This window comes from Chelonoidis abingdonii, chromosome 5 (assembly GCF_003597395.2).
Source record: "Chelonoidis abingdonii isolate Lonesome George chromosome 5, CheloAbing_2.0, whole genome shotgun sequence".
Lineage (NCBI taxonomy): Eukaryota > Metazoa > Chordata > Testudines > Testudinidae > Chelonoidis > Chelonoidis abingdonii.
In genome coordinates, this window is record NC_133773.1 from 119335224 (window position 1) to 119355386 (window position 20163).

The following is a 20163-nucleotide window of genomic DNA, read 5'->3' on the forward strand; positions in this document are numbered from 1 at the left end:
AGTTATTTGAAAGCATATACCAAGGATGGAGGAAGAATTACTTGAGTTATACAGAGAGATATTCACAAAAGGCAAAATATAGGCTGGATATCAGGAACAAATGTGTGACAGTGAGCTCTACTAGGCTGTGAAGCTGGCAAGGGAAGGGGCAGAAGATTCCTTATCATGTTCAACTAAATCAACATAAATCAGATTAAAATAGAACAGAGAGCCCACACATGGTTTTGCACTGGTATAACAAAATCAATTTAAATATCACACCTTTAATCAAATGTGTGCAACACTGAATGTTGGGAAAATAAAACAAAAGCAAGGGCTGAGAAAGAGAGGAAGGGAGAGGAGAACAAACAACAAGGAAGGGAAAGTAATTTCTACAGCAGATTAGGGTTTTCATTCATTCACACCATCCTCTTTTTCATAACATCATTCTAGATAATCATTCACATAAACTGGAAAAATGAAAGACTGCTGTTTGATGCATAGGGAGGATAAGAACATTGGCCAGAGATCTGCAGGCCACTGAGTCACCCCCACGCCAATTTTTAATTATTTTATTGCTCAATTAAATAAGTGGTTTTTAATTCCATGGTGCACGCTAATAGAAAAGGAAATAGAAAGAAGAAAAACAGTATCAGAAAGGTACTGAACGGACCATAGACAAAAGGAGACTCAAGGCAGGAATATACTAAAACAAAGCCCACATGAAACAGACTGCAAGAGAACCAGACATGAAAAGAGTGTGATAGAGCAAATAGAGCCAGAAATACAAGCACACACAATTAGAGAAAGAACAAAAAAATCAAGATTGGAGTAGGGGGGAAGAGACCCCCTAAGCAAGCATGAAATAGAGAATGGGATGACTATTTAACAGGACAATATGCAGTAAGGAGGAATCCAGCCATTGTAGTTTGTTACAACATTTTACTTTAGATTTAGAAATGACAGCACCAAGAAACCAGGGTCATATTTTCAACATTTAGTTGAAGGGATGCAGCTAAACCAAAAATGTGAGCGCACTAAGTGATTCTGAATCCATGTACGGTATTTCAATCAGAAATGAGGTTTGGAAAATGTGGATGCAACTGCAGGGACAGATTTATGAAAATCTGGTCCAAAATATTACAATGGAAAGATTTCCATGGGGGTGCAGAGGACATTTACCATCACTTTTAAAAACAAACTAAAAACCCCATCAACACTAGAATTGCTTTTTTTAAAAATATAGTTGTTCATTTTTGTACATCTGCTTTACAAATATCAAGAGTATGTAATCAAGGAAATGATGAAATATACACCAGGCAGTATCAGAATGAAATGTAGTCTGGTTTCCATAACCATGTTGTATCATCTACACCACAAACAAAAATTGCGTTAACCCACAGATAACCTGAATCACAGCAAACAATTGTGCACTGGCACCAACAGACTGGTACGCCTCTACCTCGATATAATGCTGTCCTCGGGAGCCAAAAAAATCTTACCGCGTTATATCGAACTTGATTTGATCTACAGGAGCGCACAGCCCCACTCTACCAGAGTGCTGCTTTACCACATTATATCCAAATTCGTGTTATATCGGGGTCAAGGTGTAGTATAGATGGGCCATAAGTAACCTAGTAAGTTGTATACTATATATACAAATGTCTTTATTTGTTTCTAACTACTATAACATCCATCACAATGGACAACCATTTTTTGTTAACAGTCTTAATATTTTACTAAGCTTCAGAACTACACTACCTTGACTTGCATGGACGCTGCGAGACATCACAGACTTACTGATTTAGGTTGTCTACAGACTCAGGAAGACACTGCTGTAGTTTACTTTTAGAATAATCTCTTTGCAACAATGAAGGGCTAAAAAAATTATTTGTTAATGAAGGTTGAAGTTCTGCAAAACTATGAGATGAAAAAGAAAATTTTGGTGCACATGACAGGGTGAGCACCACAGAGGTAGGAGATCTTTTGTATTTCTAACTTCTATGAACCTATACACTCAACTTTAATACCTAGAATCACAATTTTGAAATCGATGCCTAATGCTAGGCTCCTGAACCAATGTTTTGCCTGATTTCAACATTGTTAAGTACCAGTAACTCCTACTGAAGCCCAAGGAGGGGAGAGACAGGTTCTCAGCACATTCAGAGAAAAACCTTTATAAAGGAGTAGCATATATAATTCTGGCATTTCCTAACTTTTCAGAACTCAACTTGCAACATTAATGTTCTTTTAACATAATTTTTGGTACGTAATATGGGTATATTACAATGGCATTTCTGGAATAATGTCTTAGGTATTACGTTTTGCTTAAAAAATTGGAAATATGAACACCCAGCTAATGAATATGCACTACAATTAATTAATTTAGAAAACTGGCATCAAGCGACTTTTTCCACGCTTATCAAGCATAGAGAGCGAATACATTTTGAACAACACAGACCCCAAAATATAACCTTCGCCATTTATTAGACACCTCAATTTCAGTCATTTAACATCTCAATTTTATCAGTTTTTCCTGACTAACAGGTGTTTGTTACCAACTAGGAAAGCTATTTAAACATGAAAAAAAAAGGAAAAAGCCCTACTGTTGCTATACATTAGAAAAGCTGATTATTCCCTGGGAAGAGTCTGTCTTGTTTAGTCTAAAATGGCAACTGAGAACATGAGAAGTCATCACCAGGTTCATTCTTAACTACCAGTAACTACTCTATACACCAACTACTACACAATACTGATTACTACACCATTATAAATCAGAAAGTTAAACTGGATGTGTCTATTACTATAGCCATATCCCTTTCTCTCACTATCTGCACACCAATAAACCCCTACAATTCATAATAATGTATGTTGACAAAGGTTATTTCTGCATGTTTCAGCAAAAGTCTTGTGTACGAACACATGTAAAAAACATAACATTTATTCTTCACACTGTTGCCATCAGTGTATGAAATGAATGAAATTACCTTACCACCAAGAGTCAATACTTGTTAGGATTACGTTCTGTATAGCAAAACAGGATCTGTTTGCATATTGTATATCATCCTTATTGTACAGACCACTTCCTAATTAATGAATGCATATATAAGCCACCTTATTAATCACTCAGACTGTTAGGATGGAAATATTACTACTATTCGATGCAGCACACACCATGTATTTCCCAAAGATAAGATAATGAACTGGTGATTTATATACTTTGTGAGCTGATAACAAAAGCTGTCTGACCTAGGACTTGGCAGCCATGGAGACTCTATTAACTTTTGCAGTTTGGAGCAGTGGAGCCTGTTCTTTGAGTATGCTTATGTGACTGAACGTATAGCCAATTTGCTCTGGTTATAATCCGCTTTTATCCAGAATCCCACCTGAAACTAATAGATAGGTGAAATATCTGAATTTTTTATCCTGGTTTCTGATCAGTGCCAATAGGCAAGTTAGGCAACTGAAAAGCCTATCGTGATTACATTTTTCAGACTAAACCAACAATTATTTTCTCAGGATGTAATGTCTTGTTATGTGACTGCACGATAGAATTTAAAAATATTGTTACAACTCTTCCAAACTTAATCTAGTACAGCTCAAAGTCTCAACTAAAGGCTGCACTGTTAAAAAAAAGACACAGAATTGTAACTGCTGATTAACAAAAGCTTATGCTGCACTTAAAATGTATTAACTCAATGTTGAGAAAATAAAATAGTAGGTCTCCATTCTGCAAAACTCTTACTACTAGGTGCAGACTTACTAACTTAAAAGGGATTAAGACCAGTAGCTAGCACTGTGCCTGGCAACAAGAGCTTTCATGATCTGGCAACTAGGTAGCAAAATGAATCCTTTAAGAGCTATCAAACCAAACCAAAAAAAAAATATAAATATATATTCAAGTTTTAGATTGCGGTCAATTGAGGTCTAGACAAAACCCTATATTTGTTCACTGCCTAGTCTCCAGTCTGTTCCAAGTTTGAAAAGGTAATTGAACTCTGTCTGTAATTACTGGATTAGACACAGATGGGCTCTGTACATTTCACGGGGGAAAGCACTGTTTTGATTCATTTTATGATTGCCTGTAATGTTGAACTTTTCAAAATGTACTTTCATCTGTTAAATGGTTTCTCAAATTCCCAGGGGTACATCTTCAATAACTGATGTTTTAAGCAATTTGGGCCTATCAGATCCTGTCTTTGAATGTAAATAAACTGCCCATTTTCTAGTATTATAAACGTGCATGTAGGTTAATAGCTACATCTCTTACATATTTTCAAAATTGCACTTTTTTGGAAAACTGAAATTTTTTCTCAGCAACTGGTATACAGAAACTCTTAGAAACGCTATCTTTTAAGGTGAAAAATATCTACACAGGAATCAATAAATTATCCAATTAAACCATGAATGCTCTTACTCATAACAGCAGTCAGACCAACTCCCTACAGTAAGTGATAAAAGATAGGCTTTTCAGTAACTGATAAAACTTCTCTTCTAGGTTCCAATTCAATAAGGTATGTAAACACATTCCTACTTTTAAACATTATTCACATGCTGAAAGTTAGACATGTGCTTAAGCATATTACAGAAATGGGTCTTAAACACATTTTAACAGTGAGGTTTCCCTTCCAGTGAACCACCTCATCCCTCAAATCAACAAGAAAAATTGTGGAACATGACATGCCATCTGCTGACCATCACTGTTTACTTTGCTTGTATTTCATGAGTGAGATCCTGTCCTCACTGAAGTCAATGGTAATTTTGCCACTGACTTCAATAGGGCCAGGATTTCGTATATCCTTCCCCCGTAACCCTTTGATTGTCTTGTCTATTTAGATTGTAAGCAGTTCACAAAAGAGACTATCTAGCTTCCTGTTATTCTATGCCTGTTAGTGCCCAGCACAGTAGAACCCTGACTTTGTTTGGGAATCCTGGCCATTACCGTAGTACAAATAATAAATAATAATTTAACAATAACCAATCAGAATGCTATGTAGCAGCAAAGACTGCAGCCTCAATACATAAAGGGAAAGATTATTTAAATAGAATAGGGTAGATTTTTATATTTTACTATTAATATCTCAGAAGTTGCACTTCAGCCTTTTTGTTCTATATAATAATCTTCCAAATAAAATATAAATGAGTTGTATATGAGCAAGAATACAGGTAGGTCCTTATCCTGTGAAGAGATCTGGTTGTGCAGACCATTACACTCAAGCAGTTGCTTTTGCAGGATCAGACAAGATTGTCTACATAGGAATAGCTATTCCAGAATAACTCCCTAATTTCCATGTGTGGATGCTCTTATTCTGGAATAAGAGCGCTTTATTACACGTTATCTTAATCCTTTGAAATAAGGCACTCTTATTCTGGAATAAAGTAGACTTAATCAGGCATAGTTAATCCACTGCCTTATTTCACATTAATTTTTGTAGACAAGCCCTCAGACAGTATATCATCAAAGATTTAGGATCTAAGCACTGGTAATAAGGATATCATCAAATATGTTAATGTAAACCCTCTTATCTCCATACAGGATGCTGAGAGAGGCTGGAAAGTATGGCACTTACTCAGGGAACTTCAAATGTTTAATATTTTAATCATGTTACTTTCAAATGATTCTTCTCATTAAGGGCCAAACCCTGGTTGTTGAACTTCGAGGTAGCTACTACAAAAGCTTAAGTGGAAAGATGCTTCAAAATATACAACAATAATGTTCATCATACAACTTCCAAGACAAAAACGTACCAACGTCCTAATGCATGGATTGTGTAATATATAGTGACAAAGTCCCATTGAAATCAGTAAGATTCTTCTACAGCGGTCGGCAACCTTTCAGAAGTGCTGTGCCGAGTCTTAATCTGTTCACTCTAATTTAAGGTTTCACGTGCCAGTAATACATTTTAATGTTTTTAGAAGGTCTCTTTCTATAAGTCTACAATATATAACTAAACTATTGTTGTATGTAAAGTAAATAAGGTTTTTAAATGTTTAAGAAGATTAACTTAAAATTAAAATTAAAATGCAGAGCCTCCCGGACCAGTGGCCAGGACCTGAGCAGTGTGAGTGCCACTGAAAATCAGCTTGTGTGCTGCCTTCAGCATGCGTGCCATAGGTTGCCTACCCCTGTTCTACTAGTATATTTCAATGATTAATTTAATTGCTGCACAATATGTATAAAGTAGTTAAAAAGCGTTCTGTCCACGGAAATGCCCTCATACAAATAACAAAATTAAACATAAAGCAAAAAAAAATTTCAAAAAAGATGAAGAATCTTAAAAGATTTCTTTTGTTTTCTTTTTTGTAGTCATAGTTATTTAAAAACACTGACAACACAGCCACCCTTAGCCAAATTTGGCCCTCAGACGTGCATGAATGATGCCTATTGGTGTTATGGCAACTACTCACATGCACTCCAGAGCAGATTTAGACAATGAATATTTGTAACCATATTATTTCCTAGATCTCTCCTGGGTGCTTTCAACTACATTTCATTACAACTGGAATAATGTTCACGTGACTATCTATATGGGGTAACATTGTTTAAAACAAACATATAAAAATACATCTCCTCCCCATTCTAGGAAACAAAGGAAAAGGCTTCTTTTCAGCCCATCATTCTTATGGGGAAAAAAATTTCTTTTTAAAAAAAGTACAACATTTTATTTTTCCTACAAAAGAAAATTATGCTAAGTAGTATTCCAAATGGACTGTGTGAACTCACAAACTACATCTAAAATTACTGTAATTTTCCAGGACAGAGGCAAGAAATTTTCAAACAATGCTACCTTCATAGACCAGAGTATAGTGCACTTTATATGCCACAAAGCATAAGAATGGTAAATATGAAATAAAATGATATGCAAAGTCAGATTTTATTCAAACTGTTTAATTCTTAGATAAGTTCTTACAGTGTTCTCTTGATTCTTTACATCTTTGAGTCTGTAATCAAAATACAGATGCAGCATCTGTGTTTTCATAAGTGTTTCCCATCTGTAATATTATATAATGGGTTTTTAAGCAAGGTGAGAAATTACGGTTAGGAAACTGAAAGAATATCATTGAATAAAACAAAATTCATATATCAGCCAGTTGCCCTTATTTTATTGCAGAAATTGAATATCATGATCTTTTTAAGAGAAATGAGAAGTAGAATACACAAGAAAGGGATACCTGATACATGTATGAAACTGAGATGGTATGAAGACCAAAGCAGTTCAAAGGATATAATTATTTAATTCCCCCACCCCCCTCGCTTCTCAACTGAAATAAAATGATTAAATACTCTTTGGATTTGAGTATCTCCACTTATATTTATGTACAATACCAAACTATTACAGAAAATAAAGCTTTCTTAATTTACAAAGGTAATTTCTACAACTGACGGTTAAACTAGGTACAAGACTAAATTCAAGACTGGTACGGCTACATTAGAAATACTTTAAATTAATGCATCGTTGCCTACTTCTCTTATTATTAAAATGAAGACAGAATATTCATAGATTCATAACTTCTAAGGCCAGACTAGAACATTACACTTGTGATCAGAGGAAGGATGGTCCCAGGGTTAAAACACTTGCCTGGGTTTCAAGAGACCTGGGTTCAATTCTTTACTCTGCCGTAGACTTCCTGTGAGACCTGGAGCAAGTAATTTAATCCCTCTGTGCCTCAGTTCCACATCAGTACAGTGGGAATAATAGTACTTCCCTTCTTCCATGGGTGTTATGAAGATAACTACATTAAAGACAGTGAGGCATTCTGTATAATAATGGGGACCATAGTACCGTAGACAGATAGATGTAGTTTGACCTGCTAAATAACATGGGCCACAGAATCTCACACAGTAACTCCAACATCAGGCTCACACCTTCTGGAACTACAGCAGACCTTTTAGAAAGATGTCCAATCTTGAATTAAAAACTTCAAGAGATGAAGCATCTACTACATCTCTAGGTTTCAAAGATTAATTGCCTTCATTGTTAAACATACGCACTTTATTTCTAGTCAGAATTTGTCCAACTTCATTTTCCAGCCACTGGATCATGTTATACCTTTGAGAGATGAAAGAGCCCTCTACTTTCAGAAATCTTCCCCCATAGGAGCTTCTACATCATGATCAAGTCACCTCCGAACCTCTTACTGGATAAGCTAATAGGCTGACTTATTTAGTATCTCACTGCAAGATTTCTAGATCTCAGATTATTCTTGTAGCTTTTTTCTGAACCCCTTCCAATTCTTCAACATCCTTTTAAAAGTGCGGACAGAAGAACTGGACACAGTATTCCACTGCCTTATTAATGCCATATGCAGTGACAACAACATCTCCCTACTTCTACTCAATATTTACCTGCTTATTTTATTAAACTAGATTTTTAAATTAAATCTTAAGGTTTAAAAACATAATATTATTTCAGTTTCTTCAATCAGTATAGTTTAAATAGGCCAGGTTCTGCTCTCATGTACTTCACGATGAAGTCAATAAAAGCAGTATTTGCACATCTCCCAGTACAATTTGGCCTACGAATCTTTGAGCACTTTCAATAAATCCTTTAGATAATGAAATCTGCTGTACTCCAATTTAAATCTACGTGGTGAAACACTTCACCTCCCCGAATAATACAACAAAAATTACTCAACATATATTATCCAGGTGGATCTGTCTAGACTACAATATAGAACAAAAGCTGAAGAAAAAATAAATGAAAAATAAGCAAAAATTTGTAGCTTTCATTTAAAAATAAAACCTTTGTAACCAAGTTCTGAAAGAATATCCCAAGAACATGCACATCTGTTTAATATTACAAGCCAACTGTCAACATCCTAAGTGAAGTTTTAATTTAATATTTTTTCTTTCTTGATGTTTTACCTTTAATCAATGCCTCGTGAGAGTATCAGCTTTCTACAAGAAACTGTTAAATATAAAGAAATGTTATTGTAGCATGTTTATAAAATCATAGTTCGAGAACTTTTTATTTTTCTAAAACCTGACCACAACTTAATTATCCGCAGGACATTCCAAACTCACAAATGCAAGCTCCAGTTCCCAAGCAATTTTAAACAATATCTACTGTACAGGACATAGGGTATTCCAAATACCACAACATGGTTATATTTCCAAAAGTCAGCATTAGGGCCCTTAAACCTGGTTTTTATTTTCAATAAATATTTGTTTCTCCACAAGTCTTTAAATGGTTATCATCATGATCACGTTTTGATTTCACATGTCAGTTTGCTATCTCAGTTATTTGTTTTTACAATTAAAGTAAGCTAGATTTTTCTATCTTTACATAATGCATTACCTCCAGTTCACAGAGTTTTGTAAGAGACCTATTCAACTCCCACCTCCATTGCTCGCACTCTTCCCCTAATCAAATAAAAATCAAAGAAATTCCCAGACAAAAACTTTGTAAACCTGGAGTTAAGTTTGAAAGAATGCGTCACTTAGTTCAGCCAAAAAAACCTCTAAAAAGAACACTGGAGTTTCCTCAAATGACAGAAACACTAGAAAGCTTGGAAATTCCAAGTTAAGTTTCCACTTTACAACAACCTCCAAACTATCTGAAGGTATGCAAATACACACACAATCCAATTACTCAAGCAACCTTAGCTCTGCATGCATAGTGCCAGTCTGAAAACAACCAGAAATTCTGAGACTGTGTTATGAGAGGTGGTTGGAAATTTTCCAAGAAAACGTTTTTCCCTCAGAAAATGCTGATTCTTCACATTTGAAATTTTCCATGGAAACCTGTTAGTTTCTACAAAAATTCCAACAGAAACTTGTCTGGTTTCTTGCTCACCCACCTCCCTGTCTCCTCAGAAGCCCACCTGATGGGATGCTATGGGGCTGGAGCTCAGCAGCTCACCTAATGGGCTATTGCAGAGGCAGAGCTCACAGGCTGCCATGGAGCCAGGCATTCCAGTGTCCTGGGGAGTACATTCTGCTTTGAAAACACCAAAACATTCCCACAGTGGGAATATGTCAGTGTTTCCAAAATGAAATATTGCAGAATTTCACTTCCACAAAAAATGTCCAGGGTTTGGCTTTTCAGCCCCATTCGGGATAACAAAATTTCCAAAACTTTGAAATTTTTTTTTACAGTAGTGAAATTCAGTTTGCAGCCAGCTCAAAGCCTTCTACATCAGAGCTTCAACTCTTTAGTGACCACAAAACATTAAGACTTCGCTCTTAATCTTAGTCAATCTGTCTGATTAACTGATATGCTTTTTCTCAGAGTTTCTGGAGGATATGGCTACACTGCACACCAAGCCTAGGCTCTGTCCCTGGTTTGAGCCCAAGCCTCCCTTCACAGGTCACGCTGCATACCAGAATCAGATTAAATCCACAAAACCCCAGGAGAAAAAAAACAGTCAACCAAACAAGGAAATACCTGACAGATGGGATTCAAGTGGTGATTCTGCACAAGTTCATTTTTTCATATTCATCTACATCTAAGCACTTATATGGTCTCCAAGACATCTTAGTATATATTAAAAATAGATAACCAAGTGAAAACATTTTTTAAAATTTCATCCATTGTGGGCTTCATCATGAGGACTTTACTTACGAGGAAAACAATACTTAGGAGGGGGATGGATTACCTTTAAACGTATTTGTTTTTTCAAAGATGTGAGATAAAATATTTGCGTAAACAGAACAGAAGGCAGAAACTTAAACTTGAGTACATGAGGTACATACATTTGTACTGCTATCCCTGCCCCTAAACAAAGGGAAAGATGGAAGCGGAGTCAAAATGAAAGGGTGAGAAGGGGCAAACAAATACCGGAAAGGTTGCCACCTGACAACTATGAAGTGTTATTTTTTGCAGACAGAAAAGTTTGTCACCACTGCCCTGAAACCAGGAAAACTTATGTTTTCAGTAAAGTAGCCCCTATTATCATTCTAAGCAATTATTTTAAACTGTAATATTTTAGTTATTAGAAACATTTTTCAAAAATTGTTGGCAACTCCCCGCAACCCACAGTTTTACCCTTTAATTGCTCTAACTGCTAAAGATGTAATTCCAATCCTTGATCTATTTATTCTCCACCTTGAAAAACATTTTACAGGTGTACTGGCATGGAGATCACAAGACAAAGAACATTACACTATATTTTACTAACATACAATATCTCTTCATCAGTGCTGAAACAAAAAGAATTTTAATCCATTGGGTGCCAAAAAATACAAGGAAATAGCTTGACATTGAGATTTCACCCTAGCATATAATTATGGTGATAAAAACAATTCCAAAGATACTGCAGCATAAATGTTACCTGAGCACATATTGACAGCAAATATTTATTACTATTTGTTTACATAATACAGTTTCTTTGGTTTTTCAGTTTGAATGCCCACATCTTAAGTACTTCCTATTCACGTGCCTTTGTACCTGTGTTGAGAGAGACAATTTGACAACCAAAAACTCCCATTTTGTTTCTGACAAAATTTAAATGTATAATCACTGCTATAGTCCTAAACTACAGTAGCACAACTGTAGTTCTGATAATATGGTAAAAGTTTCACAGCACAAAGTTCCTAAGATCTATGATCTCTCTGACAGTATGTTAGTCAGAGAAAGGAAACTGCTTCGGCCTGCCTCTGTATTCAACAGATTCTATGGTGAACAGCATTCTACAAATGCCCAAGACAAATAGGGTATCCCTTCCTGCCTCATCACGATGTTTTTTTTTTTTTACATCAACATAGTACAAAACTAAAACATGGGACACATGCTATACGTATCTATAAAAGTACAGGCCTAGCTCCCCTCCCCTAACTTATTTAAAATAAGAAAAGGGAGAAATGATCATCTCCAGATCTCTCCTGAAGAAGAAAAAGAGCCGAGGTATTCCCAAAGCAAGCAAGATCTGGGGGAAAAAACTCTCCAGTGGACAAGTCTCCAAAGAATGAAGCTGGTTTTCTGTTTGCTCGGCTAAATTTCAAATTTTATTTTTGTCTTCTTCATGAGTTCTTTAACTGCAGAATCCAAACTGCCAACAATATGAACATAAAAGAAGTGGTCAAAATGGTCAGCCCATCCTACTCCCAAAATTTAGAGATACATAACATCTGCCAGAATAATAAAAAATAAAGCATAACAAACAGAATTCACTGAACTAAAAGTTCTCTTAAGTTTTTCCTTGCTTCCCCTTCTTCATTCCCGTTTTCTCTCCTCCCATTTCAGACCCATTCTATCACTTTCCACACCATTTTCTGTTTTCTCCCTCATTTTCTTTCTCTCATTTGTCCTATTTGTTGTGTCCATCTCCCTACTCTGTGTGTTCAATTGTCTCTCCTCCTCTTCTGTTCTATCTAGCTCCCTGGATCTCACTCAGTATTCCACCTTCTCTCCAGTCCTCCCCTCTCTCTCTCTGTGCCTGTCTTTTCCTATCACTCTGTTTCTCCATTTAAGTTCACTCCCCTTCTGCTCCCTCTGAGGCTATCTCTCCAGTCTCCTGTTTCTCCCTTTCCTGGGGTTCATCCCCTGCCACAAGTGGTGTCTGCTTCCGAGGACAGCAAGAGGCCAAATCTTCCCTTCTTCCCCAATCCACTATGTGTTAGAAGCCTGTAACTGGGCCTCCACCGAACTTATCCTGTACTTGTGGCAAGATGTCAAGTCAGCAACTCAGAGGAGAAGCCAATTCAACTGTTAGCCAGCAGCTGAAAAGAGTTTACAGTGGCTCTAACTCCACCAACAGAATCCTAGAGTTCCTCCCACAGTTAAAACCCAGTAAAAAAAAAAAAATCCCCTCTCCCTCTCATCCAAAATAAAATAAAATAAAATAAAAAAAATCAGTGACCCAGGGGTATCAAAGTTGGCCCTGGAAGACTAAAATGGGGGGATGAGGAGGAATGGATATCCTCCACCAGAGAGGGCATGTGCCTTCAGAATACTGAGTGGTAGACTTGGAATACTTTTGGATGCTTCACTGCCACAGGACGGTCGATTAGCCACACTGGCAAAAATAACTAGCAACTCGGGGGGGGGGGGGTCACCCTAATTTTCAGCCCTGTCATTTACTTTATATTGAGAAAACAACTTATGGGGTTAGGAGTTTACTTTTCTTTTCTTTTTTTAAAGGTAGCTGACTTTGAACTGACATTTTTAAGAGATCCCAAAAATAAGGACACTCATAACTACATCCTCCAAAGACTGACCACGTATACTCACCACTATTTCTTAAACGAATTTGGCTGAAACCAGAAACAGTCACATGGGGACCATCAGCTGATTGAATGAAAGCTTTTTATTGTACTCTGAAATCATTTTAATATCTTTCCTATATCATTTTCTCTTATTGTTTTTCACTCTTTCTTCCCCAGCACTTTTAATATGATCTTCATAGCTTCCCGCAATCTTTTAGGACAAAATTCTTCTCTAAGTAGGATGGAGGGGATGCAATGAGGAGGTTGAAAAATAAAAAAGAATCAGACTGATAATAAATGAGATACCACTTTCAACCTCAGTTATGAAGCAGAATCTGACATTCATGCTGAAAAGAGATACATTTAAATAGTGCTGAAAAAAAATGTACAATTTGGAATCACTCAAAAGATAAAAGGTTGTGTGCAAGTACTGTACAAAACACAGCATTATCAAAAAATGTTACAAACTTTTTAATAGTTAGAAGAGGGAGAAATAAATCTGTTTTTTTCCTAATGACCTCAGCTATGAGCCCAATTTATTAGACTCTAGCTCATTACCCACAGTTAAAAAAAGTGAACTAAAAATAACTTGTAGTCCAAAATTGGTCATATTAATTAATTTCTACTAAAGAGTATAATTGGCAATACCAAGAATACTATATAATACATTTGCAGACATATGTTCTCTTTTGGGAATTATTAGGTAACCATTAGAGTCAAGTCTTTAAACTGAACACTAAATCTCTTTAAGATTATATATATTATATAAAGGATTCTAACAACTTCAATTCTGACATTTTTGGTAGTATTTGTTGTCGCGTAGTCTCTTTCTGATGCAATTTCATAGCACTAGTTCTTATGGTGTATTTCATCACAGACTAACTAATTAACTGTGATGAAACAGACTCAGTTCTGATGTCGTCTCAATTTTCTCATAGATTTAAACGAAATTAGTCTCATGAGCAGCGGTTTTCAGGATTAGGCTCATCAATTATTATATCCTACACCAAGCCTGAACTTTTAGCAAATATAGTACTGTATTAACATACATAAAGTGTTAAGGAACTCATGACGCTATGGTATCAGTAGCTTCCCTTAGTAACCGACCTAATTGTCCTAGCACATAGACCAGGCCTCTGTCTCATCCACTACAGAAGTTGGCCCAATAAAAGATCTTATCTCACTCACCTTCTCTCTCCTATATTCTGGGACTAACATGGCTGCAACAACCCTGCAAACATTATTAAACTATTGTAATATATGAGTAACAGCTATCTTGTTTGAAATCTAGATCCAGTTAGCTAGACTAGCAGTGTTCTATTTCCACCTGTTGTTGCTGCTGATTACATATTGTGACTGTGTCCACATATGTTGTTCTTAGACCCCCTTCAAATCAATAAATAGTCTGATGTAGAGATTTTAATGCCATTTGGTTTTACCTATAACAAGTCCAAGAGACTGCTTTGCTGTAAGCGTACGCTGGATTTTGGTTTTGGTTTTTAAATGTTATGGAAAAACTATCACCACTGCAATGCTACAGGACAATGAGAACTGTCTTTTTACCAATGTCAATATATCAGGGAAGGCAGGTGGGTTGGTTCTTAAAAGCTTTGTTAGACATGCATATACACCATCATTTGTTATGGATTTGTACTTAAGTGTAATTTCAGACACTAAACTGCTGAGATCGGGAATTTTTCTTTTCCTCCTTACTCAGTACCTGTATAAACCAGTCTAGCATATTTTTGATGTGTACATTGGTCCATTATGGCAATTCTTTACAAAAAAAAATCATTAGATCATGTAAACTGAAAATACCCACATCACATGAATTTTGTTATGTGCACCAATATGAAGGTGATGTGTGTCTCATATAACAAAATTCATTCCGCACATGGACGTGAAAAATTAGAGGGAACACTGGGGTTTGCCATCTTCCATGTGTCTTACTAGTATCTGGGAGACCTTGACACTTCCCTTAAAAATGGAGTCTTCAAGGACCCCTACAAAGTGAACATATACTATTTTCTCATAAACATCCTTCTTTTCAATTATTGGAAGGGAAAGCGAAAAACAAACTTGCAAATGTTCTGTAAATTAGTAACACTGATATCCTGGGAAACCTAGCTGTGGTAACAATCTCTGTGAGCAGCTGTGTTTCACTCCTATACCAATCCAGCAAATATTCACGGGTGATGAGGCTAGGCATCTTCCCCATTTGGATATCTCTTAAAGCTTCTTGAATGTTTCTGAATGTATGCAGTGTAATGGGTACATACATTATTTCCTTAGCTCTACTCTAATTTCCAGTTTTAATCATTACTCTGATTAATTAACCGATTAATCCTTTTTGGGGTTTCCCTTAATAATTGGGAAATAAGAATTGTACTAGGGTGTGCAGGGTATTGATAATCAGTGGTTCACAGTCATGCTGGAAGGGTATAACGAGTGGGGTCCCACAGGGACCAGTTCAGGGTCCGGTTCTGTTAAATAATGGCACAGAGAGGACACTTACAAAGTTTGTGGACGATATCAAGCTGGGAGGGGTTGCAAGTGATTTGAAGGATAGGATTAAAATTCAAAATGACTTCGACAAACTGCAGAAATGGTCTAAAGTAAATAGGATGAAATTCAATAAGGACAAATGCAAAGTGCTCCATTTAGGAAGGAACAATCAGTTGTACACATACAAAATGGGAAATGACTGCCTAGGAAGGAGTACTGCGGAAAGGGATCTGGAGGTCATCGTGGATCACAAGCTAAATAAATCAACAGTGTAACACTGTTGCAAAAAAAGCAAACTTTATTCTGGGATGTATTAGCAAGAGTGTTGTAAGCAAGGCATGAGAAGTAATTCTTCCGCTCTACTCCACACTGATTAGGCCTCAGCTGGAGTATTGTGTCCAGTTCTGAGCGCCGCATTTCAGGAAACGTGGACAAACTGGAGAAAGTCCAAAGAAGAGCAACAAAAATGATTAAAGGTCTAGAAAACATGACTTATCAGGGAAGATTTAAAAAATTGGGTTTGTTTAGTCTGAAAAAGAGAAGACAGAGGGGATATGATAATAGGGTTCAAGTACATAAAAGGTTGTTACAAGGAGGAGGGAGAAAAATTGTTCTTCTTAACCTCTGAGGATAGGACAAGGAGCAATGGGCTTAAATTACAGTACGGGAGGTTTAGGTTGGACATTAGGAAAAACTTCCTGTCAGGGTGGTTAAGCACTGGAATAAATTGCCTAGGGAGGTTATGGAATCTCCATCATTGGAGATTTTTAAGAGCAGGTTAGACAAACACCTGTCAGAGATGATCTAGATAATACTTAGTCTTGCCATGAGTGCAGGGGACTGGACTAGATGACCTCTCAAGGTCCCTTCCAGTCCTATGAGTCTATGAAAGGCAATATAAGCAAAATGCTTAACAGTCCAAAATGTAGCCACCATATGTTATTTACACTAAGAATATTTCTGTTCAACTATAGTTAATACTTGAGATGCATAAACAATTGGGCTCCAATAGACAATTGAATTCCTGTGCTGACCCAAGGCAGCTGCCAGTGTTTTTTCTGTAGCATCTTGTTCTAACACAAATGATTGTGAATAGTCAGGCTTAACCAATACAGGAGCTGAGACTAATGCCCATTTCAATTTAGTGACTGCTTCAGTCAATTGAAGGTTTGAGTTCCAGTATCTTTTTTAATTCAAGTATGTAAGGGAACAGCTATTTCTGCATATTCAAGTATAAACTCCTGAGAAAATCCTCTCATTCCCAGAAATTGCACTGTTTCAGTACAATTTAAATTCATAATTTAACAAGCATTTTAGAAAACACCCCAACAAAACCATTTTGCAAAATATTAATAATATGCTTTTTCTTTGAACAGTTTAATTGATTAATGTGGATTTTCAAGATTTTTGATGCCCCACAGCTGGCAAGTTATGCCATAGGGATAACAACTCATTCGGCTGAGGGATGAGCCATTTCCAAATTAAAAATAAACCTATTAAAGGTCTTTTTATCTTTAACTGAAAATGTGTGATATCACAAAAAAATAAAAATATATATTTATAATTATGCACAAATTAAATTTTTGTTGCAAACATAAAACCCGAAATAAAAAGAAAAAATTTAAAGCCAGTTTCCACTGCGGAGGGCCAGTCCATCATGGTCTATTTCTCTTGCTGCCATTCTTGCATCAGACCCAACCTTCACTCTGGCGAAGAGTGCTGCGGCTATAGTGGTCATTGAAGCGAAAGCTTGGGCTTGGGAGGAGTTTGGAAAGACCATGGAGAATGGTCCTCCAAGGTATCACCCATACCAGTCCACCCTGTTGTCAAATTTCCTGCCTACCAAACAAGGACACTTCCATTTGCCTAGGCAGCACTCATGCTACTGCCCAGAAGCCTGAAACAAGAAGTTTTCTGGTGTTTATTACTACAGTTTTAAGTGATTTAAGATGAGAGTGTTCCTGGAGACAAGCTTCTAGTTTTGATAAAGTCAAATTACCACCACAATTTAATTAATTATCTTAAAACTAACAAAACAGTCTTTAAATGGGATTTTAATTTAAGACCGTAAAATCTTGGTTTATAAATAACTGGATAGAAAGATCACTACTATTTTTTACAAAAATATTTATTTCAGAGACTTTCTCGCTCCCACCTCTAAATCCATTCTTCTGCAAATCACTGATATTGTCAAAAGTAAAATATTCCTGTGACATTATGCCAAAAAGTGCAACTCTGTGGATACCTTCCAGCAAAAGCATCACACCATTTTCATTTCTTAACAATATATTTTCTCTCTAATATACATATTTTTGTTTCCAATAATTGCAGGTTATATATTTAATTTATATATATCAGGTCACTCCAGCTCTAGTTTATGTAGGTACAACTCCACTGACTTCAATATTTAAACCAGGATAGAATTTAGCCTATTAAATTTATTTTTAAAAAAGCACAACTCCAGAAACAAACATTCCTCTGTTTATTGATTTTAAAAAGTGGCACTTCATTAAAGCTGTTCAGATGGTTGGAATAACAGACTAAATCCCAAAGAGGGAGATTAATGAACAGAAGGCAGGTATGGCTATCAAACGGTTCATGGTGAATACAATTTATCACATGGTTATGACACTATACCTGTATGGGGTGTAACATTTATCTGCACACAGAACATACACTATACATAAATCTGCAACCCAGCTATGCATGAGTAGTGGTAGAGTAAACCACTGATAGCGTGTATGGCCCCAATTCTGAAAAACTGCCGGTAACTAGGCACATACTAGAACTACTTACGTAAATAAACTTCAGTAATGCCTATGCCACTATTCATATTAATAAATTTACACTTATGCATAAATGTTTGCCATAGCAGGGCCTACAGAAAAGATGACTCTGTCTTTGGAAATTCTGGTCCTTGCAGGCAACAGAATCAGCACTAATGAGTACAGACTACTAATGAGTATAGACTCTAGTATAGACTAGAGGCTATATAACATCACCAAAGACTGTACTACGTGTCATTATTATGAGCAATATGCATGTCTTATTAAGGATCTGCCAACTCACTTGGGGGAGGGATTAGTTTAAAAGGGATAATGTCAACCTGAAAACTAGTCTTTTTTTTTTTTTTTAAAGCGTTGAGAGTAGTTTTAGGTTCTCCTGGGTCCCCACGCCAAACGCTGAGAGTTTTACAATCATACTGTTTACTATTATTTTATTTATACTAATATTTTCTTTCTCTCGTTTTCTTGTGTGAAAGTTGCACACAAACAACAGAAAATAAACGACCACTGGGCAGATTTTTCAGAAGTGCCCGGCCAGCACCCGGGTCTTCGTGGAAACTGAATCTTTTAAAAGCCTCCTCCTAAAACCCTCATCCTGCAATCTGGGCCGCGAGGCAAGGACAGAGCCTTGCAGCCACGCAGAGCCACCGACCGACTCCATGGGCACCGCAGCTGGCAGGACGAACGGGCTATAAAGGGAAAAGAGATCAGTGCCTGGAGGGTTGCCAAGTGCACGAAGTGAAAGAGGGAGAAGAGGAGAAACACCCCACCCCCCATCACTTTGCACGGCACTAATCTGCGGGTCACCTGTAGCTGCGGAGAGGGGCTGGCCGGGGGTTCGGGGAGAGGCCCCTGTGCAGACGGGGCTGTTGGCTGTTCCTACTATTATCCCCATAACCATCTTCGTCCCCGGACTCCTGGGTCCGCTCCCCGGGGCAGTCCCTACGCCGGCCCCCGCACTCACCACCTCGCGGGCCCGGCAGGAGAAGTCGCTCTTGGGCCGCTGGCTGCCCCGCTTGAGCAGCTCATCCCTGGGACTCTCGCCGGCCGCGACCCCCAGCGCTTTGTTCCGAGTCTTCACCGTCTTCACGCTGGCTTTGAACAGCAGCGTGATGTCCACGGCCATGGCGCCGCGCTCCGGCCGCCGGCCCGGCCCAAAGCCCGGCCCGCTCTCACCGGCCGCCAGCCGGACACGCCGGCCTGCCCCGAGTCCCTCCACACAGTCCTCCCCGCACAACCTGGCCCGCCGTGCGGCGTTCCGCCGCCTCATCCGGCGGCCCCGGGGAGCGCCAGGGGAGAGAACCCAGCGCCAGCCGCGAGTCCCAGTTGAGACCCTCCGCCCTGGGTGCCCTGACTGAACCCAGTGTGTGTCTAGGGGGGTGAGCCCCCAGACAGACCCTTTGCACTGGCCCAGTGTGGTGTTATGTGGGTGACCCCAGGGAGACCTGCAACTGCCCCAGTGGGCTTGGGGGGGCGGTGAGTTCCGCCAGAAAGAGCTTGACTGCCCCATGTGTTGCTATGGGGTGGTGAGCTTCCCCAGTGGAGACCCTGCACTGCCCCAGTGGGGTGGGGGCGTGAGCCCAGGGGATGCCTGCCGTCGCAGTGTGTGTCGGGGAGGAGGGGTGGTCCCCAGGAACCCTGCACTGCCCCAGTGTGGGGCTTATGGGGGGGTGAGTCCCCAGGGAGACCCTGCACTGCCCAGTGTGTGTCTAGTGAGGGTGAGCCCTCAGGGAGACGCTCTGGCCA

The 20163-nt window shown here is 38.1% G+C and overlaps 1 protein-coding gene across 4 annotated transcripts in view; it reads right to left on the reverse strand.

Annotated features, from left to right (window-relative positions):
* The window catches only part of STX18 (syntaxin 18), a 112266-nt gene extending 92638 nt beyond the window's left edge, over positions 1-19628 (reverse strand). For 2 of the 4 annotated variants that reach the window (XM_075066597.1, XM_075066598.1), the window contains exon 1: positions 19382-19628. In XM_075066597.1, the coding sequence (XP_074922698.1) occupies positions 19382-19543 (162 nt within the window). In that variant the 5' untranslated portion in view covers positions 19544-19628. The remainder of the gene's footprint in view (positions 1-19381) is intronic. The other 2 variants (XM_075066599.1, XM_075066600.1) reach the window with 2 other exon arrangements.
* Positions 19629-20163: the final 535 nt, after the last annotated feature.